This window comes from Mustela lutreola, chromosome 1 (assembly GCF_030435805.1).
Source record: "Mustela lutreola isolate mMusLut2 chromosome 1, mMusLut2.pri, whole genome shotgun sequence".
NCBI lineage: Eukaryota > Metazoa > Chordata > Mammalia > Carnivora > Mustelidae > Mustela > Mustela lutreola.
The window spans coordinates 164426726-164447090 of record NC_081290.1 but is presented as its reverse complement, the minus strand read 5'-3'; the positions used below and the strand labels follow the sequence as shown (position 1 = coordinate 164447090).

Below are 20365 nucleotides of genomic sequence, written 5' to 3'. Positions count from 1 at the left end.
TGATTGATTTGATTTTGATTATAGCTTTGTAGCAGAGTTTGGATTATGGGAGCATGCTACCTCCAGCTTTGTTCTTTCTCAAGATTGCTTTGGCTGTTCAGAATCTTTTGTGGTTCCGAACAGATTTCAGGATCATGTGTTATGCTCTGTGAAAAATGGCATATTGATGGGGATTGCGTCAGATCTGTAGATTGCTTTGAGTGGTATGGATGTTGCAACAGTGTTACTTCTTCCCATTCCGTACCACATTTTCTTTTTCCTTATCTGTTGGTGGATATTTAGGCTGTTTCTACATCTTGGCTCTTATGATATTGCTGTGGTGACTTCACACATTCTTTATTCAGCCATTCGACACACAGGCTCTAGGAAGGGTGCATAGACCCTGGTGCCCTGCCCTTGAACTTATGGCCTAACTGCAGAGAAAATGTGAATTCCAGCGAAAAACTGCATATCTCATTGAGTAAACGACAAAGTTATGTAAAAGTAGTTGACGCATGGTAGGTGCTCAGCTATGAACTGAAATAATAACTCAAGAGTGAGTCCAGAAGTTTATATGGAAGACATGCCAATGAGGCCCAGAGGCAGGGAGTGATGTAGAAGCTTGGGGAGGAAGCCGGACAGTGTGGAGATGTCTTTCCCGGTGTCACAGGGGGCCAGTAATCCATCTGAACCTCATTTCCTCACCTGTAAAATGGGGATAGTAAGAGCCCCTCCATCACAGGTCATGTCAGGAATAAAGGAGAAAGGAGGAAATAGCACTTACCCAGGGAATGGCACAGAAGAGGGACCAGTCCATGGTGGCGGCCACCAGCCCAGCCACTGTGGGAGGCTCTGGGGGGTCCACCTGTCCCCTCTTTAGGTCACTACCTGTTCCTTCGGGGCTCTCAGGAGTAGGATCACCTGGGGACTGAGCGGGTGCTGGGTGGGGCAGGGAGGTCCACAGCCTCAGAGCTCTGAGTGGCCCACAGCCTGCTGCCACCCCCTACAATGGGGCTGGAGGTGGTCGCAGGAAGCCTGAGGAACCCAGACTGGACTCACAAGCAGAGGGCAGGAGAAGAGACCCAGGTCCCAGCCTGGCAGTCATTGTCCCGCTTTCCTTCCAACCGGCAGAGGTGGACGAGTGCTCGCGCCCCAACCGTGGGGGCTGTGAGCAGCGGTGTCTCAACACATTGGGCAGCTATAAGTGTAGCTGTGACCCTGGGTACGAGCTAGCTCCAGACAAGCGCCGCTGTGAGGGTGAGTGTCCCCTGCCCAACCCATGCGAAACTGCCCCTATGACCCCAGCCCTCTAGCCAAGATCTCTCCTGCTCTTGGACACTCCCCTCCCCTGCGAAGCTAGAACTCCCTAGCACGTTCTTCACTACCGGTGGACAAGGAAGTCCCCCAGAACACACTAAGTGGATACACTCTGGGTTGTTCTTTTTTTTTTTTTTTTCTTTTTTCTCATTTTTATTCTTTTAAAATGCTGATCTTGACTGGCTGACTCATTTCGTCACCCTCCAGAAGGTCATGATCCCCAGTTTGGAAACCACTGTCCTCAGACATGCACTGATTTTTTTTTGGCATCTCCCGATACCCTGCCTAGGTGAAAGCTGGTGAAAGCACTCCCCGCCAGCTGCCTCCAGCTCCACCCGGTCCTGCCGGGCGGGCTTCTCTCTACCCGCCTCACCAGGCTTCCGGTCCCCCATGCCCACCACCCAGCCTTCCCTGAGCCCCTCACCCCCCTCCTCCTTCTCAGCAGATGTCCTGGCCGTTCTGTCGTTGAGAAGGTAGAAATGTTCACACACACAGCTCCTGAGTTCCTCATACTCTGAAGATACCCTCCTTTCCCTGCCTGCTTCCCTCCTGCTCCTGACAGAAGCCCCAGGGCTGCAGGGAATCCAAGAGCCCCAGCTCCCTCACCTGTCTCTGGCCCCGACCTAGAGTGGGGGCTCCTGGCGGGTGATGGCACCTCTCTTGTCCGCCCCCCCCCCCAGCTGCCTGTGGTGGATTTCTCACCAAGCTCAATGGCTCCATCACCAGCCCGGGCTGGCCCAAGGAGTACCCCCCTAACAAAAACTGCATCTGGCAACTGGTGGCCCCGACCCAGTACCGCATCTCCCTGCAGTTCGACTTCTTCGAGACAGAGGGCAATGACGTAAGTGCCCACGGGGCTGAGGAGATGCAGGAAGGTCTGAGGCGTGGGAGCCGGCTTCTGTCCCTATAAAAGAAATACCCAAAGAACGTAGAGGAGGAGGGACTGCTCCCAATTCTAGGAAGCAGGGGAGGCTGGAGGAGGAGGGCTTGAAGGCCAGGGGCACACAGGTGGTGGTGTGGAGCGAGGCAAGACTTGTGGCTTGCGTGGAGAGCTCGAGAGGATCCAGTGGGGCTGACTTGGCACCCTCTTTGAGTTATTAGATTCTGTAAAGTGGGTGACTGAAGACAAAGGGACCCTCAGAACAGGGAGCCTTCCCAGGTAGGGGTGGTCAGGAGAGACTTCCTGGAGGAGGCAGGCCTGGAGCTGCACTGCCCTGCAGGTGTGCAAGTACGACTTTGTGGAAGTGCGCAGTGGGCTCACAGCTGACTCCAAGCTACATGGCAAGTTCTGCGGCTCCGAGAAGCCCGAGGTCATCACGTCCCAGTACAACAACATGCGTGTGGAGTTCAAATCTGACAACACAGTTTCCAAAAAGGGCTTCAAGGCCCACTTCTTCTCAGGTAACCCAGACTCCCCAGCTCTGAGCCCGCCCCCACCGTCCCTGCCACTGTACCCCTGCATTTTCTAGCCCTCCCAGTTGCTAGGTCAGCAGGCTTTGTCCCCTGTTCCCCCCACTAGCCCTCTACCACCAGGCCAGCCCCTCCCTTCCAGAACCCTATTACTCCCAAATCCTCTGGGATTTGGAGCCAGCCTGAGGATGGGCAAGACATAGGCATGCAGAAATTAAAGGAGAGGGCTTTCCAGGAATCAGGAGCCATCATGCCGAGGCCCCAGAGATGGTAGGCCCTGGGAACAGGGAGTTCATCGTGGCCAGAGAACACAGGGTACATGTAGAGGAAAAAGGTCTTTGACTTGGACTATGTGGGGGGGCAGGTGATCTGGGGGCGACAACATTTCTAATCAGAACCTACACATGCCAAAAGGGTTCATGCCGGGACCTTCAGAAAAGATGAGGGACCTCCCTCTCTTCCAGGCCAAAGACTTCCCACTTGTCCTCAGCCCTCCGGTGGGGGACTCAGATCTAACCGACATACGTTTACTAAGAGCTGTCCCACATAAGGCTTGGGATCAGGTCCTTTTGGTGGCTTCATCTTTGGGTGGCCAGAAAGGTAGTCTCTGAGCAAGGCCTCCAGGGGTCCCAAGGGACCCTTCCCCTGCTTTACTCATCTCTCTGTGCTTCATCCTGGGGTGAGGGTGATGGTCTTTCAGAGGCAGTTGGGCCTGGGACATAGACGGCGTTGGGTGAGGACTCCATGAAATTGAGTAGGGGGAGTGGGAAGCAGAGGGAGTGGCTGGAGCGGCTGGTTTTCTGTGGGAGTGGCCCAGGGATCCTGATCCCCAGCAGGCCTGGTGGGCCGGGCATGGGTGGCAGGAAGGCAGGAAGCCACTGGCCGAGTCCATGCTGCCTTCCTTCTCCCCTCCTTTGCCCAGGGTCCTGCAACCTCGAGCCCCTACATTATGGTCCTTCACCCCTGCCTGCCCCACCTGATGCCATGCCCTGCCCCTGTGCCCTGGTCCCTGCTTTGGCACTGCCAGCCCTCCTGCTCTGCTTACCAGCCCCTGCCCTGCTGCTTGCTCAGACCCCTCCCCATGCAACACGAATCCTTTTCTTCCCTGTGCCCACCTGGAAATCCTACAGGGTGCTCACCTGAGGGCTGAGGGGATGTAATACCTTCTCAGGGATGGGCTTGGTCCTGGGGAAGCCATTACCTGCTTACTCTCGTCTCTTCCTGCCCTTCTGTCGCTCCGGTCTTGGAGGGGGGAAGGAGACCAACACCAGCACATCCATCAGGCCTAGAGCCCAGGGCTTTCCACCCCCGGGTATTGCCCTACCCTGGCATGACACTGGGCCAGCCGCCCCTTAGCCCCGCATGGACACGCGCACACACACACACCTGCATACCCGCGCACACATGTGATGCCCTGCGGCACAAGAAACCTGCAGAAGACCCGCACTGGTGGGCATCAAGGTTGAGCCCTCAGGGCGTGGGGCATCTGACTCTGGCTCCCCAGGAGGGGGGCTCTTTGGACTTTTGGGACACCCAGCGAGGAGACCCTAAGCCAAGAAGGAGAAGAAAGAGCCTGAAGACCTTCAGTCTGACCCCAGCCACCTTCTGGGGCATTTGGCACTGGAGGGTGAGTGCCCTCTCCTTGTCCGGGACCGTGTCCACCCCCGCCCCCGCTCCTGCCCCTCTTGCACCCTGCTCCCCTAGCTCCGAGGGAGGCTGCCACACACCCACTCCCACCAGCGTCCAAGCCCCGGCCCAGGACACTGTGGCAGGCCTTCCTCGGGACTCACTTTTCTATCACTTGTCTGTTCAACCACCCATTAACCCACGTAGTCATTCACGGGCAAGTATTTCTTCTACCCCTCCTATGTGCCAGGCACCGTGCTAGGTAGGCATTTAAGGTACATATATGAGGAAGGCGTGCAGATCAAGATGTTTCTGAGAACTCCGCTCAGTTCATGAGCTGGGAGCCCTGAAGCTCCCGGTATAGTCACAGGCAAACCTCCAAGACAAGTTGGGGGAGGGGTGGGGTGTGCCCCAAAGGCAGCTTCCACAGGACCCTCAGCCGGGGTCCCTGGTGAGGTTCTGAGGCAGAGCTCTGCGAGGGACTTGTGGACTCTACCTCTTGACCCTGAGTTCCCACGGGCCCCCAGGGGTCTGGCCTACATGAGAATGGAGTGCAGAAGCAGGGTGCCTGTCCTCAGCCCCTCTGCTGATGGAGACCAGGAACAGGGCTCCCTTTGTCAAGGACCCCATTTGAATGGCAGGGGGCATCTTTCTACCTCGCAGTTCCCCTCTGGAATTCTGAGTGTCCATCCAGTCTACACACCTTCTCCGAATGCCTGCTTCTGTGCCAGGCACACAGTCCCCAGAGTGAGCTCAGACAGACTGGAGAATATGTGGGTGGCCTGAACCAGGTGTTTCTCTGTGTGTTAGTGCGCGTGGGTGTGCGCGTGGTGGAGCGCCTGGGGGAGTTGACCTGAGCTTGAGAAGCTGCGTGTGTGAGAGAACTTGAGACACCCCCCCATCTACCAAAGAGCCTGTGATCTCTGCACGTGTGTGTCTTTGCACCCATGTGCTGGCCCCTGAGTGCCTGTGTCCACACCTGTGCCTCTGTGTCGGTGCCCGTGCACACCTCCTCACACAGGCGGGGGAGTGAGGAGTGAGGTGGATGGCTGGTGATGTGGGTGCACTGGGTAGCCATGTCTGCCTGTGTATCCTGGGACCTTGTGCTCACGTCCCCGCGTGTCCGTGTCTCTGCTGCCGTGTAGGGACAGCACATCCCTGGGGGCATCCTGCATCTGGCAGCACGTGGGTATGAGTGTGCACAGTGCAGGCTGCAGGGCCAAATGAGATGGCGGGGCTCTAGGCCAGGCGCCCCCTTTCTGTGGGCGGCTCCCCTCTAGCAGAGATCTCTCTCTCCTCCCCCAATCTACGGCCCCAACCACTGGGGACCCAAACCACTTGATACTCCTGGATCTGTCCTTCACCAGCTCCCCCTCTCACCTCCTCCACAACGACCCCAAACCCCTCCAGGCCCTCTTTCTGCCACAGGCTTTCTCCCACTCTGTCCCCGTTGCTGTGCCCCTTCCCACCTGCTGCTCCTCCTTGAGCTGGCTGCCCGGACATGGCTGTCCTGCATGCATCTCCCACTGCCATCCCGCAGCGCCCTGTGACTCCACCTCTGAGGCCGGGCTGCTATTCACAGCTCGCCCTCCCTGGTCCCTGCCCTTCACCCCCACCCCTTGGTCCCTTTTCTCCTTCTCTCTCTCGTTTCAGAAAAGAGGCCGGCTCTGCAGCCCCCTCGGGGACGCCCCCACCAGCTCAAATTCCGAGTGCAGAAAAGAAACCGGACCCCCCAGTGAGGCCTGCCAGGCCTCCCGGACCCTTTGTTACTCAGGAACCTCCTCACCTTGGACGGAATGGGATGGGGGCTTCAGTGCCCGCCCACCCCCCACCTCCGCTCGGCCATTCCGGCCTGCCCTCCTTCTGGCCGGACAGAACTGGTGCTCTCCTCTCCCCCTGTCCCCCCTCCCATGGACAGGGGATCTTCCCCGCTCCCACCCCTCTCATTTTGATGGTGTCTGTGACATTTCCTGTTGTGAAGTAAAAGAGGGACCCCTGCGTCCTGCTCCTTTCTCTTGCAGTCTGCTTGTCCGTGTGTCTGTTTTTTCACTTGTCCGTCTGTCCAGTAAGCAGGTAATGGTAGAGGGTGCCCACGTTGGTCAGCTCCAGTCCCCAGCACTCCGTCCACCCCACTTCTACTTTCTCTCCCCACAGCTGGGCCACTCTGCTGGCTCTGCTGGAGGCACCGCCTGGGACGCCCCCCCACCACCACCACCGCCATCGCCACCATGGCCTGGGCACCCCGGGGGGAGGAAGCCCAGCCAGCCTCCTGCTGCCCCTGGGGCAACCACCCAGCCCTTGGCCCTGCACAGACCTGGGCCCCGCCTTGTTTGCTCCCCTGCAGACAAGGACGAGTGCTCCAAGGATAACGGTGGCTGCCAGCAAGACTGCGTCAACACGTTCGGCAGCTACGAGTGCCAGTGTCGCAGCGGTTTCGTCCTCCACGACAACAAGCATGACTGCAAGGAAGGTGAGCACTGCTGGGGCGGCCCCCCCAGAAGTCCCAGGGCAGGGCCCACCTAGAGCCGCAGGGACTGGAGGCCAGGGCCCAGGAGGCTAGGGGTGCCACCACCATCTGGCTCCGGTCGCCTCAAGGACATGAGTGTGGCCTCTGAGGTCACCTTGTTCGGCCTCCCACCAGGTCCGCAGACTCCCCACACACACTTCCATCTCTCCTTGTGCCCAACAGGAGGGGAGGGGCTCACGCCCATCCCCGAACTCCATCCTGAGAGTGATCTGGTTGTTGGTTCTTAAAATCCATGTCCCAGATGGCATGGCAGTTAAGGGCAGGGACTGCCTGGCCCAGCCCTGCCGCTTGGCCAGCCGCACACCCTCGAGGGCCTCCCTTTGCTCCCGCAGGACAGCTAGGTGGTCACAGAGCCACTTCCTCAGGGCACGGAGCTCACAGCAAGCACAACTACATATTTCAACCATATGGGTCATGCTTCAGACCCCCAGGGGACACTCAGAACAGGGTCACTGCCTCCCAGACACTGAAGCAGATATTTGAAAACAGCTCTCATATCATCACCAATATCATCCAGTACTTCTGTGGCCACGACATAGCATTGGCCTTCCAAGTCATTAATTCTGTTGTTGTGTCCCCTGCCTGCTGGGGACACTATCCCAGCAGCACAATGCAGACTCGGCTCTGCCACCAAATGTGTGCGTGACTCTGGGTGAATCACTTCTCCTCTCTGAGCTTCAGGTTCCTTATTCATGAGATGATCAAACAGTGGACCCTACCTTGGCGCATGCTGTGTTTTATAGATCTCGCTTAAGCACCTAGCCCAGTGCCTGGCAAATGCCTCTTCTCACTGTCAACCAAGGTACAGACAAATAAACTTCTGGCTAAGACAAACAGAACTGAAGCACTCCACAGTGACCCAATGGGTGTTCCAGAGCTTCCAACCCCATCCCTTCAGGCTCTCCAAATATGGAATTCCTGACTCACAGGGCCTCCACATCTTTTAGCTGAAGGGGACCTTATTTCGAGGCTGTCCAAAGTGCACTCCCTCCCCCCATCTTTCTGTGCTGTGTGAAAAAGCGTTCATCAACACCAACACGGTAGCTGGGAGAGGGTTTATGCTTCTGGACGGATAGCCTGGGCCTCATGCTGAGTCACTTCAGAAGCACTCCGCGGCTTTACTGACATGCTAGGCAAGTTACAGGTCAGTAGTTCCTGAGTGCTGTGCAGAGTTTGGCAGGGGGGTGAAGGGGGGTCCCTCTGCCCCCGAGGAGGTTGCAGTCTAGCTGGGGGAGAAGTGGGCCTACACAGAGAAGTTGGAAGGCGAGCTGGCGTAGAAATGGGGGATGGCAGCGAGTGTGGCTGTGGGGAACCACAGAAGGCTGATGGGGGCTCCACCTGCCTCCATGAGGGCCTCTGCACAGCCCACTTGCTGCTCCCAGAGCCTGGTGGCTGTGCTTCCGTCCTGCGAGCTGCTGACCGTAGGCACCCGCCTGTCCCTTTCTCCTCCCCAGCCCGCCATGCACCAGCTGTCCGTTTTCCCCGGGGGGACCTGTCAGATTGGATGATAATAAATAACGAGCACCAGCTCTTCCATTTGTGGAGAGGCCACGCTCTCAGAAGCAGAAGTCAGGTTGCAATGGATGGAGCAGCCATAAGTAGTGAGAAGGGGGTGACAGCAAGTGCTCTTGAAGGTCGACTGACAAGAAAAGGAGAAAGGATAGGCAGCAGCTGGAGGGGATCATAGGGCCGTGGGAGAGCGGTTTCCGGGTGGGGCAGAGCTTTAGGAAGGTGCACAGCCTGGCAGAGCTGGCACAGGGAGTGAGGATGGGTATTCTGCAGTATAAGCATCCCCAGCTGGTGGGTAGCAGTGAGCCCCAGTTCACAGAAGGAGAGACACCTTCTTAGAGATGAGGAAAAGGGAAGGTGAGTTTGCAGGTAGGGGCCAGGAAGTTGAAGTGGTTCCTATCTGAGGCCCTGATTTTCTCCAGGAGACAGGAGGTGAGCTGGTCGTCCAGGTGGGAGGGGCTGGGGGTTGAGAGGGCTGAGGGTTTGGAGTCGCTGTTGAGGAGGTGAGAAGGTGAGAGGCAGAGCTGGTGAAGGACAACTCCAAGAGTATCAAGTGGTTTGGGTCTCCAGTGGTTGAGGCCACAGTTGAGGTTCTCCAAGATGACATAGTAGGGCAGCCAGGGTGATCGGCCCCATGGTCCAGCTAGATAGGGAAGTAAATTAAGTCAACCAAGGAGGAAATATTGGGAGAATCCAGAAGGATAGAGGCCATGGAGCGTTCTCTTAAAGCCGAAGAAGCAGTGAAGGGACAGTGAGGGCCTGAGCACCCTAGAAGAACAGGGGGTAGTCACAGAGAGATCATATTTGTAGCACGAGGAGATGGTGGGTGATGGCAAGGCCCAGGGTAAGGTCATAAGCAAGCCCCCCTTGAGAGGAAGAAGATAAGCACCAGGAAAGCTGAGAAGATCAGAGACAGAGAGACCAGCCCTAGGATGGCCTCAGGAGTGGGTAGAGAACTGAGTCAGGTACCAATGTCTGCTGCGATTGTGGAGGTGTGGCAAGCCAGAGGATGACAGCATCACGGAGGGCAGAGGGGGTGTGGCCGATGGCCTCTGAGACCCAGGGATCTGCACAGGGGCAGCTGTGAGGGTGGCTTCCATGGATGCTTCCAGGTAGGGCCCCGCATGGAAGCAAGCAGCTTATTTCTCTAGCCCTGGGTACCAGAACAGAAAGAAGTCATGCAAGCCTTCCATCCAGGGGCAAATGAGGAAAAAGAGAAAGAAGCAAAGAGGGCAGGAGGGAAGGGCTTTGTTTCTTCCTTCACAGGAGGAATTGGAGCCCTGGGGTCCTTGCTGATCCTCTTCCTCTCACTTCCCCATAGCCGGCTGTGACCACAAGGTGACATCCACCAGTGGTACCATCACCAGCCCCAACTGGCCTGACAAATACCCCAGCAAGAAGGAGTGCACCTGGGCTATCTCCAGCACTCCCGGCCACCGGGTCAAGTTGGTAAGTCAGCCACACCCCAGCCTGCATGGGCACCCCTGCTCCTGTGTGCCATCCTGCTGCTGCCTGTTTCCTGTCGGCTCCAAAACCCTGAATGACTCAGAGTGACACAGACTGCAGGCTGTTGGCCTGGCTGAGCTCATAGGCTGTCACCCCTCTGAGGATCCTAGTGAGACCCCTGTCGGGTCTGGACATAGGCCCTGTCTTCCATTGCCCCCCCAACCTGGGTCCTCCCTCCTTGCTTCCAGCCGTGCCACCAGCAGTGACCACGTCCCCAGCCTCCAGGAGCTAGGGTAGCTAGATATGGGGCCCGCTTGCTGCCACCCCTCAGCCACATTCTGAATTTGCTATCCTCCCTCATACCCTTCAGACCTTCGTAGAAATGGACATCGAGTCTCAGCCCGAGTGTGCCTATGACCATCTGGAGGTTTACGATGGGCGGGATGCCAAGGCCCCCGTCCTGGGCCGTTTCTGTGGGAGCAAGAAGCCCGAGCCAGTCTTGGCCACGGGCAGCCGCATGTTCCTACGCTTCTACTCGGACAACTCTGTCCAGAGAAAGGGCTTCCAGGCGTCACACTCCACAGGTGAGGCCGCCTCAGGCCAGGGCACCGGGCAGCCAGTACCCACATGTTGTCGTGTTCAGCAAACATCTGCTGGTGCTGGTCCCAAAGGCAGGCCCAGGCTCGGGAGGTTCCAGGTGGCGGGGGATGTCGGGGGGTGTGGTAAAGAGCCTGTGAAGGCACAGCTGGACCAAGCCTGCGGCCTGGGTGGGGAGAGGCTGTGTTCCAGGGGCCAGGCTGGGGAGCAGAGAGGGAGCATTAAAAGGAGAGTGGGGGAGGTCCCGATTAGGGGCCATGAAGTTGGAAAACAGAGGGCAGTGACTGCAGTGGGTGGGGAAGCCAGAGATAGGGAGGGAAGCCCCAGAGTCCCCAGCGGTAGGACGCCTGACCATGCAGCAGCCCACCCACATTCCAATCCCCAGAAGTCACCCATTCATTCATCCTACAGATATTTATTAACACATAACATGTTTGAGGTAGTGCTTCAAGTGCTGGTCCCCAAAATGAAGCAAACATCTCGGCCCTGGAGGGGCTTCCTTCATGATCCCTTGTCTGTATATTCAGCAACCCTTTACTGAGCTGTGGCCCCCGCTGCGAGCCTCTGAGGGGCACAGGGCGGTGAATCAGGCAGGAACCCTTCCCCCACCCTCAGCCCAGGAACTCCCAGTCCAGAGGTGAGCCGGGCAGTGCACAGATAACGAGAGCACGAGACAAAACATGATAAGCTCGAGCTGCGAGTGGGAGTTGGTGGGGGGAGGAGCCCAGGCACAGTGGCAACCCCAGGATAACTCGGGATATGTACACGTGGCCAGAGGTCTTCTCGTTTGGCCTGAGCAACAGGTGTATGAGGAGAGGTGCGAGGTGGAAACAGAGTAGCAGCAGAGATAGGCCAGAGCCTAGGCTGGGGAGTCCTGGAACGTCAGAGCAAGGGTGTCTGGCGCAGGCTTCACAGGCTCCTTGTGGTTCTTGAGCCCCCTGTTGGGGCATCCCCAGGACCAATGGGTGCACAGCCTCCCCTCCACCCTTGCAATTCAGTTCCTGCTCCGGGGCCCGTCCCACCCCCTCCCCACCCCTCCAGGGAAGCATAAGCACTGGGCCTCCTAGAGGCCAGAGGGCTTCCTAGGGAGAATGGACATAGCTGTCCCTGCCAAGCATGCTCCCCTTTGCCCCTCCCAGCAGAGGGTCATGGACTGGAGGCCCGGAACTCTCTCTGGCCCTCAGACCTCTCTGTTTGGCCCACACTGTGTTTTTTAACAATGTGAGCCAACATTTAAAAAATCAAGAGCTTTCACCGAGTATCCAGATGTAGCTCTTCTCTCTGAAGAATGGAAGCTCTGGCAACTAGGGCCCACATTCTTCCACAGCGGCCGTCAGACGGAGCAAATTAGCAATGTCCTCTTCTGACAGGCATGCCCTCTCCAAGCAGCCCGGTGTGTCCCCAGGCCTCTGTGGGCATCGACTTAGAGGTGGAACCCCAGAGCACTTGTCCTGGGCCAGGTCCACACCCACCCACCACCAGCCACGTGGCCCTCCCTGCGGGGTCTCCATCCAGCCGTGCGGGTTCAGCGTGGTAAGGTGCAGCACCTGGCGCTCGGCTGGGCTTGGGCACTGGTGGCTGATCTTGCTGTCCTCCCACAGAATGTGGAGGCCAGGTGCGGGCAGAGGTGAAGACAAAGGATCTTTACTCCCACGCCCAGTTTGGCGACAACAACTACCCTGGGGGGGTGGACTGCGAGTGGGTCATCGTGGCGGAGGAAGGCTATGGCGTGGAGCTGGTGTTCCAGACCTTCGAGGTGGAGGAGGAGACAGACTGCGGCTATGACTACATGGAGCTCTTCGATGGCTATGACAGCACAGCCCCCAGACTGGGGCGCTACTGCGGCTCAGGGGTGAGACCCCACCCCCCTCCGCCCCCGTACCCCCACCCACCCCCCAGCGCCCATGCGACCTCAGCAGTTGTGGGATACCGAAATGGGTGGTAGCACAGGCCCGGCCCTCTGCAGGAGCCTGGAGACACAGGCCTGGTGGGTGGCTGCTCACGGAGGCCTGCCCTGCCCTGGGCCATCCCCACCCAGGAAATTTGGTCCTTTTTTGGCCAACACTGTGGTTTCTGCAGCCTCTGGGATGGGCCCTGCCCTGACCCAAGCTGGCTCAGGACTGTTTCGTTGGACCTACGGGGTAGCTTGCATCTGGAGAGGAGGCTGGAATTCCCTCTGCCTAACCCCCCATCCCTTGTTTCAGTCCCAAGGCAGCTTACCAGGGCCTGGGGTCAGGGGCAGAGGTTTGGGGCAAGAGCCAGGAACCTGAGGCCTGAACCGAGCTGTGCTCACTAGTCATTCTGGCTGGCCCGTAAAAGCACCCTCATCTCTTCCACTGCCAGTTTCTCCCCTTGGTGGGAGGCCAGGTGGTCCCGGAGCCATCAGTGCTATTGTCCAAGCAGATGCTGAGCATTGCATCTTTGGCCATAAAAATGGCACTTGCAGAGGCAGTGGGCAAAAGCTTGCTCAATGGGATTTTAACCAAGGCCATGGGAAAACCACAAAGGTGGATTTATTTTCCCCTCAGTCAGAGCTTGTGGCTTCTTTCGTTTTTTTCTTTTGGTTTCGTGAATCCTTTCCCCCTTCAGAGAACATCATCTTCCCTCTCCATTACACATGGGTGAACAAATGGGCACACACACACACCATTACAGGCACATGCACACACCACATACACACACACACCCCATTACACATGGGTCCACACACACCATTACACATGGGCACATGCACTTACCACACACAACCCATTACACATGTGTACACATGGGTGTACACACAGGTGCACACACATGATTACACAGGTGTGCACACACACCATTACACATGGGTCCACAAACACAAACCATTACACATGGGCACATGCACTTACCACACACAACCCACAATACATTGGTACACACATGGACACACACACACCATTACACATGGGTGCATGCATGGGCACATACACACACCATTATACACAGGCACGTGCACGCACGCACGCGCACACACACACACACGCCCTCCCTCCTGTCACCTCCCTGGTCCCTCCCCTCTTTCCTGGTCGTGCTCCAGGGCAGCCTGGGCACCAGAGGAAGGGTTAAACTTCCCAGAGCTGCAGCACCCGCTGGGTCCAGCATTAGCCAGCTGAATGTGCCTTTAGGACAGAACTTCAGCCTATATAGGGCTGGGACAGGGTGAGGAGGTAGGGAGGTGGGGCAGGAGCAGGGCACACAAACCGCCCGCCCCCCACCTGCCTGGCTCACTGCTCTGGAGTCCCCTGGCTGCCAAACCAGCACCCCCTCCCCACTTTGCCCTCTGTAACTCCCTTGATCTGGCACATTCCACCGAGCCACACATCAAATCCGGCGTCCCCAGGTGGCTTCTTTCAGAGACTTCCACCAGGCTGGAGCCAACGGGAGGGAACCTGGGGAAGGAACCCAAGCCCGTCAGGGCTTCCTGGCAAGGTTGTTGGAAATGTCCCCAAGGTTCTCGGAAATGACGCTTTCTATGTCCTGAGAGCCAGGGCATCTGTGTTGATGCTCTGCCGGTAGCTCAGCTCTAAGGCCGCAATGGAGGGGAGGAGGGGCTTGCAGGAGCATGGGAAGTTGACCGTGGCCAGAACTAGGAGAGGACAGGAGGGGAATGGCCACATCCACGCCTGGGGACACAGCTGTCCCATATTCTCCAGGAGACAGCTGAGACAGTGAGAAGACAGACTCTCAGAGGACCCACTCCCTTTACAAAACGCTTTCACAACCCTCCTCTCCTTTGCTCCCCACCCTGAACCACCCGACTGGATCCCCCCCACCCCGCCCTTCTAGGCTTGGAGAGCAGGGAGCTTTTCTCCCATTTGCCCTTGAGGGAAGCAAGGCCCAGAGAGGGCCAGCACCTTGCCTAAGACTTCACAATTAGCTAGTTCATAGCAGTGCTGGGTTTAGAATAAGTGGGAGTCTGAACTGAAAGACAAGTTCCTCGTCCCCTGCTTTCTTCCCTCCTCCAGGAAGCCCCTTAAACTCCTGGTGGCAATAGTCTTCCTCCTGCTTGTCAGTGGGGCTGGGGGAATCTGGTGAATGTCTGGGAGCGCCCACCATCCTTAGAGCAGGGGATCCTAGGGAGGAAAAAAACAGCAGCCTCAGCCTCATGCCCATCCCTTTCCTCTGTCAGCCTCCTGAGGAGGTGTACTCGGCGGGAGACTCTGTCCTGGTGAAATTCCACTCAGATGACACCATCACCAAAAAAGGCTTTCACCTGCGGTACACTAGCACCAAGTTCCAGGACACACTGCACAGCAGGAAATGACCACTGCCTTCCCATGGGGGTGGGGATGGGAGGCCTGCTGCCCTCAGTCACCTGGACTGCACAGTGGGCGGTGGGCAGGAGGTGGGCACCCCGTCCCTGTCCCCCAGGAGTCCCTCAGGTGCCAAGACCTGCAGGCCGAAGGTCCAGGTGAGGCTGTCCTCAGGAGGTGGGGGACCTGGACTCCTTCATGATCCCTTCCTCCCTGCCCCCACCAGAGCAAGGGGGCTAGAGCCAGGGAGCCAGAGCTTTCACTGAGACACTTGAAGTGGCCATTCCTCTCTGGGGGCCTGGCCTGGTTGGGGAGCGCGTCTGTCAGCCCAGCCGCCCATCTTCCCTGCCCTCTCTGAGCGCTCACTGCATTGCCTAGAGGCGGTGGTATATCTTCATTGTAATGTACGTTTCCCACCCCTCCTCCAAACTCCCTTTGGTTTTTTGAAGCCCCCACTTCCCCACTTCCTGGGGTGTGAGTGTCCACAGGAGTCCCACAGGAGCCACAGTGGGGAAACGCAGGGGAGGGGGTGGGGAAACAAGACAGGGCTTCTCTCGGGCCCAGCGGCTGGTCAGCCACACCAGGGCACCCAGACAATAAACTGAAAGTGTTACAGCCAGGATCTTGTGCCAGATGCCGTCTGGGACATGGCGGGGCGGGGGAGGAGGCCGGGGGAGGGGGGCTGTCTCATTCCAGATGTGCAGGCTTGCTGCGTCTGGGACCAGCTGATGGCCAGGACACCTGGCCTCGCTGGCTGCCCATCCATCCCTGAGGGTGTGATTTCACACTCAGGCACACACAAACACAGCCGCCTCGCACACTTCAGCCTGTAGGCGTACAGCATACACGCAGTGCTGATAGCCCTCCCACACAGCGTGAGGAGTGGAACATTCCTGTAAAGAGGGTGTGTGGGGGCAGGGAGGGGGAGGTATGTAAAAGGGGACGGGCATGCCTCTGTCCAGCTGGTGTCCATCCTGGTTTTCTGTCTCTGTCTGGGGAAAGGGGTGGGTGGGCTGGAGGGTGTCCTATGGAGCCCACCAGAAGTCAGAACACTGGCATCAGCCAGAACAGGTCCACGAACGGCCATTAAACTCTGCCTTCCTGCAGGTCAAATGCTGAGTGCTGGCCCCTGCAGGTCCTTCTCTTCTCATGGAGACAAGAGCCTGACACTCAGTAGCCACTGAGCAAACATTCCCGCTCCGGCCCCTCTCCCAAGGCTGTGTCTCATCTGGCCTCCTCCTTCCCGCCATTGCCTCCTCGCACCCCAGCCAGCAGTGAGGTCCAGACCTGTTTCCCAGAGGCCAGGAGGAGAGAAGTCACATCCCTGCACCCTCTATTCAAATGAACCTCTCTCTCCCCTCTCTCTTCACGGATCTCAAGGGCAAAGAAAGCAGGGAGAGGACCCGGGTTCTCCAGCCTGGGCTGGTCACTACCATATCTGAGAGAGAGCCAGGCATCTGGCTCCTGGCCCTGGGGCTCCTTGAGATCCTTCTGTGGGTCTGTAGGTCTTTCACTGGCCTCCAGTGTGCCGCCCCCTCACCCCACCCACTGCTGAGGCACGTGTTGTGCCAGATACTCCCTGGACTGTGGGAGGAGACCTACCCCCAGGCAGCAGCATCGCATGGTGCACCCCAGATGGGCCCTTTCAGCAGAATGCCGTCGTGGAAACCAGACGCATTGCTGGCATCTGATGTGTAGGCAGGACCCTCTCCTTCCAGGAAGCCAGCCTGCTCCCATCACAAGGCTGCAGAGCCCTTGAGGTCCTGTGAGGCAGGGGGTGATGGCCCGAGGGGCTACTGCCTCTTGCTCCAGTGAGGTCACAGCCCAGGACATCATAGCCACCCCTCCCTACCCCCACCTCCTCCGACCTCGCCCCGGAGGCCATGAGTAGAGTGGAAAGGCCCCCAAACTGGCAGCTCCCTGGGCATCTCCCCCAGACACTTTGCCAACCAACAGTTGGCAGAAGAAGTTGAAGAAGCCCCAGTTTCTTCATCCAGCTCCTCCGCAGCGGAATTTGTAGTCTGTGGCCACAGCTCTCCTAACAGCCCTCCAGGTTCTTCGGAAGCTCAGAGGACTGTGCTCCCAGGTCATTAGCCACACGTCCAGAAGGAGCCAGGATCCTAAACCCCATGCAGAATTCAGGGCTCCAGCCCACAGAGAGCACCTGGTCCTCCACCCTGAATAAGGGCTCTGGGAACAGCAATGCCACAGGCAGGAGCAGCTCAGGCAGCCACCCCAGGCCCCTGTCCCCAAACTCCATCACTGCCATAGACCCAGACCCTTCTAATGACACAGGGACCGTGCTGGTGGGCCCTCGCCGTCTACCCTGGGCCTGTCTTCAGAGGCTACCGCTGAGTGGTAGAGGCTGCTTGGGACCTGGGTGCAGACCACTGATACATATTCCAGGAGTTAATCAGCACGCCTGCCCTCAGAGCTCCACCTACCCTCACCTTCTGGGTTCTAGACTAGGCCAACTCCAGTGCAGCTAGCCACCCAACAGCTGAGCTGACTCCATGTCAAGGGAAGGGACCCTTGCTCCTCCAACTATCTTCAAGTCCCTGAGGGCTCCCTCACTCCTGAGTACATGGCCAGGAGTAGAAGAGCCGAGATGGACCTGCCCTAGACCATGCTCCCAGGTTGAGATTAGCGCACACCATGGACCTTCATGGTCCTGCCTCTGGGAGCACTTTTCTAGCCCACAGGGCAACAGCGTTAGCCCGGCGGTCAGGAGATGTGGCTCTGCCATCCTTTGTCCAATGGCGCTGGCCAGCTGTCTCCTCCCTGCAGCCCTTGATCCCCAAGCCTCTCTCCTGTCCCCGGCAACCCTTCCTGCCATGGCTGAGGTGGATTAGAACACCCAGGGCTTAGACTCCAAGCAGCCCAAGGGTGGGGTTCCTCAGCAGTAAGGGGGTGGGGGAGCTCCTAGGGCCAAGTGTGGCTCAACTATAGCAGAAGGAAAGCCACATGCCCTGCACCACCACCCTCTCCCTTCTCTTTCCTCCTTTTCCCTTCCCCTCCATCTAACCCTATATGATTCTCTTTCTTCAAAAGGTCATAAGCTTGCATGCAAATATAGCCAGTTTCAAACACAGGCTCTACCCTTTGGTGGCTGTGTGCCCCTGGGTGAGTCCTTTAAACTCTCTGAGCCCCAGTTTCTTCATCCAGACACATGGAATGACAACATCTTACAGGGTTTCAAGGAAATAATGAGATGCCCTTAGAAGAGATCCTGATACAGTGCCTGGCAAATAGGAGGCTCTCCTATTTGGGCCTTCTTTTCCTTCTCTTTGCCAGACAGTTTTCCAGTTCCTGGACTATTCTCTTTCTATGCAAAAAGGAAACTTCTGGGTACACTAGTTTCCAGTCAAGCATTAGGAGCTTAGGGCAGAAGTATTCCTGCCAGAGAAGGCCATGCTTGGCCCACAGCAAGGCGGGGCCTTGTGGGACAGCAGGAGACATTTCTGGCTAGCTGGTAGCCTTTCTGGGCACCTCCCAAGTCACACCCTGTGCTTGACTGTCCCTACACACAGAGCTGATTCTAGAATCTGTGAAAAGATTTGCTGCTCCAGTTTGCAAAAATAGTGTCTGACTTGGGGAGTGGGGAGAGGGCAGCCAGATGTCTTCCTCAGAGAGACACGAGGCCCCCAATAACAGCCTCCTACTGACCAGCCTGCTTCTCCTGCTCCAACCTCCTCCCAGCCCCACAGCCTCCCCTCCCCCACCTCAGGAACATCTGGTTCCAATCTCCTCCAGATGCTGTGGCCAAGCTGTTTTATGGCCAATCACCTCAGCTCAGCTTCCTGAAGGCCTCCCTCCATTTGGGGGAATGGTCCCTCCTCATCCCTTTCCTTGGAACCCCTGCCACCTTTTTTCCTAACATGGAAAAGAGACACATACTAAAACCACACAAAACCATGAGGGTCCTCAGAACTGGCACCTCCCCACCCACTACCTTGGGGAGACTGTCATCCATCCAAGACAAAAAGAAAGATGCCAGCAGAGAGACAGAAACAGACAGTGGGGGACATGAGGGCATGCAACCATGTGTCTCTGTTGGGTTGTCTTTGTATTTGTGCCCCCACAGCAGAACACCCCACTTGTCACCTGAAGGCATCCCTTGGTGGCCACTGCCTCATTTTCCCTCTCTGCCTGTTAGCAGGGCTAAGTCGGGCGGCCCCTCAGCTGGAGAGTGGCAGCTACAGCTCAGGGTCATCCCTTACCTTGTGGCTCTCTGTAGCAGCCAAGTGTGTCTAGGGAGGTGGTGTATGTGTGTGGCACGCACACACGTGCGCTTGCTTGCATGTAGACCGCTCTCCCTCCATTAGGTCAGATTAGAGGGACATGAGCCAGAAAGGACCTCCAGGCGGCCAGATTCCAGCCGGTGCCCTGACCCAGCTCTGACAAGCGCCTCCAGCAACCGGCGAGCAGAGCAGAGCGGCCATCTGGAGAGAGCAAGGAAAGTGGCCCCACCCCCACCCCCACCTCAGTTGGCTGCCTTCATCCCCCACTAAGAGGACACTGGGAGCCAACCTTTCCATTGGCTCCACAAAAGGAAGACTAATCCAGGACGGATACTGAAAACCCTGTACCCCTGAAGGATTCTGGGGTGGGCTGAGGGTCTCCTGACCAGAGGAGGGAAGGATGGGCTCTGGAGGTCATTCCCAATCTGCAGAATTCTAGACACCCAGTGTTGCTCACCACTCCTTTAAAAGAAGGCACCTTGGCATTTGTGACTCTACAGCCCCCCCTGGTGTTATTCAAGATCAAGGTGCAGCCTTGATCAGCCAGAAGAGATGTCCAGGAGAGACCCTTTCAAGGGTCATGTGTTGAGACCAGCCTGCCCATGTCGCACTATTCAGGTGGCTCCTGGCATACACTAGGTGAGGCAGGACAGTGGAATGGGAAGATTCCAGCTTCTGAATCAAATCCAGGCACCATTGCTTACCAGCTGGAAGGCATGGGCAAGCCTTTTAACTTTCTGTGCCTCAGTTTCTTCATCTGTTAAATGGGACTACTACAGCACAGGGCCATTGTAAACACATGAACCGATGTGTGTGAAAGCACCTGGCCAAATGCCTGGCCCATAGCAGATCCTCCGGAATCCGTCGTTTGCCCTTCAGCTTTCCCCTAGTCCAAGGAGGCTGTGCCCCAAGCTCTGAATGACACATGTTCATTTGGTCCTGAGCCAGTGAGTGTCAGCGAGGTGACTCTAATTTTTCTGGAGCTTTTCTACTCCAGCAGAGGATCATTTTAATAAGTCCATAATAATAGACGCAGAGGTGACTCAGATCTGCAAATGAGGAGCCCTGCTGGGGAGGGGAGAGTTGGGCTCTGGGGGAGGGAAATTCGGCAGCATCTGGGTCTGACGCAGTGGCAGGCTGCTGCATGGGGAAGGGTTCCAAACAGGGGACCTTGGTCATGTCTCCAGACTGCCCCAGGTTCCCCTCTCAGAGGCCTCAGTTTCCCCTTCTGCAAAGTTCAGGGGAATACCAAAAGACCTCCAAAATCCCTTCCAACTAGAGATACAGCTCTGCTTTCTGAGCCCTGCCTCCTGCAGCAAGATTTGGAACACCCTCAGAGACGGTTCCAGATGTCTCGTCCTGGGGGACGTCCCTGGGTGAGTTCCTCTGTGACTGTACAACTGCCCACCCCTCCCAGAGCTCACAGAGAGTCAGGC

At 57.4% G+C, this 20365-nt stretch overlaps 1 protein-coding gene across 3 annotated transcripts in view; it reads left to right on the top strand.

Moving 5' to 3' along the window:
- Positions 1-15307, top strand: part of BMP1 (bone morphogenetic protein 1) — a 42165-nt gene extending 26858 nt beyond the window's left edge. For 2 of the 3 annotated variants that reach the window (XM_059178536.1, XM_059178545.1), the window contains 8 exons: positions 1111-1236; positions 1977-2137; positions 2517-2697; positions 6677-6802; positions 9690-9817; positions 10185-10398; positions 12013-12263; positions 14565-15307. In XM_059178536.1, the coding sequence (XP_059034519.1) occupies positions 1111-1236; positions 1977-2137; positions 2517-2697; positions 6677-6802; positions 9690-9817; positions 10185-10398; positions 12013-12263; positions 14565-14699 (1322 nt within the window). In that variant the 3' untranslated portion in view covers positions 14700-15307. Of the gene's footprint in view, positions 1-1110; positions 1237-1976; positions 2138-2516; positions 2698-5985; positions 6220-6676; positions 6803-9689; positions 9818-10184; positions 10399-12012; positions 12264-14564 lie in introns of those variants that run through there. The other variant, XM_059178555.1, reaches the window with a different exon arrangement.
- The last annotated feature ends 5058 nt before the right edge of the window (positions 15308-20365 follow it).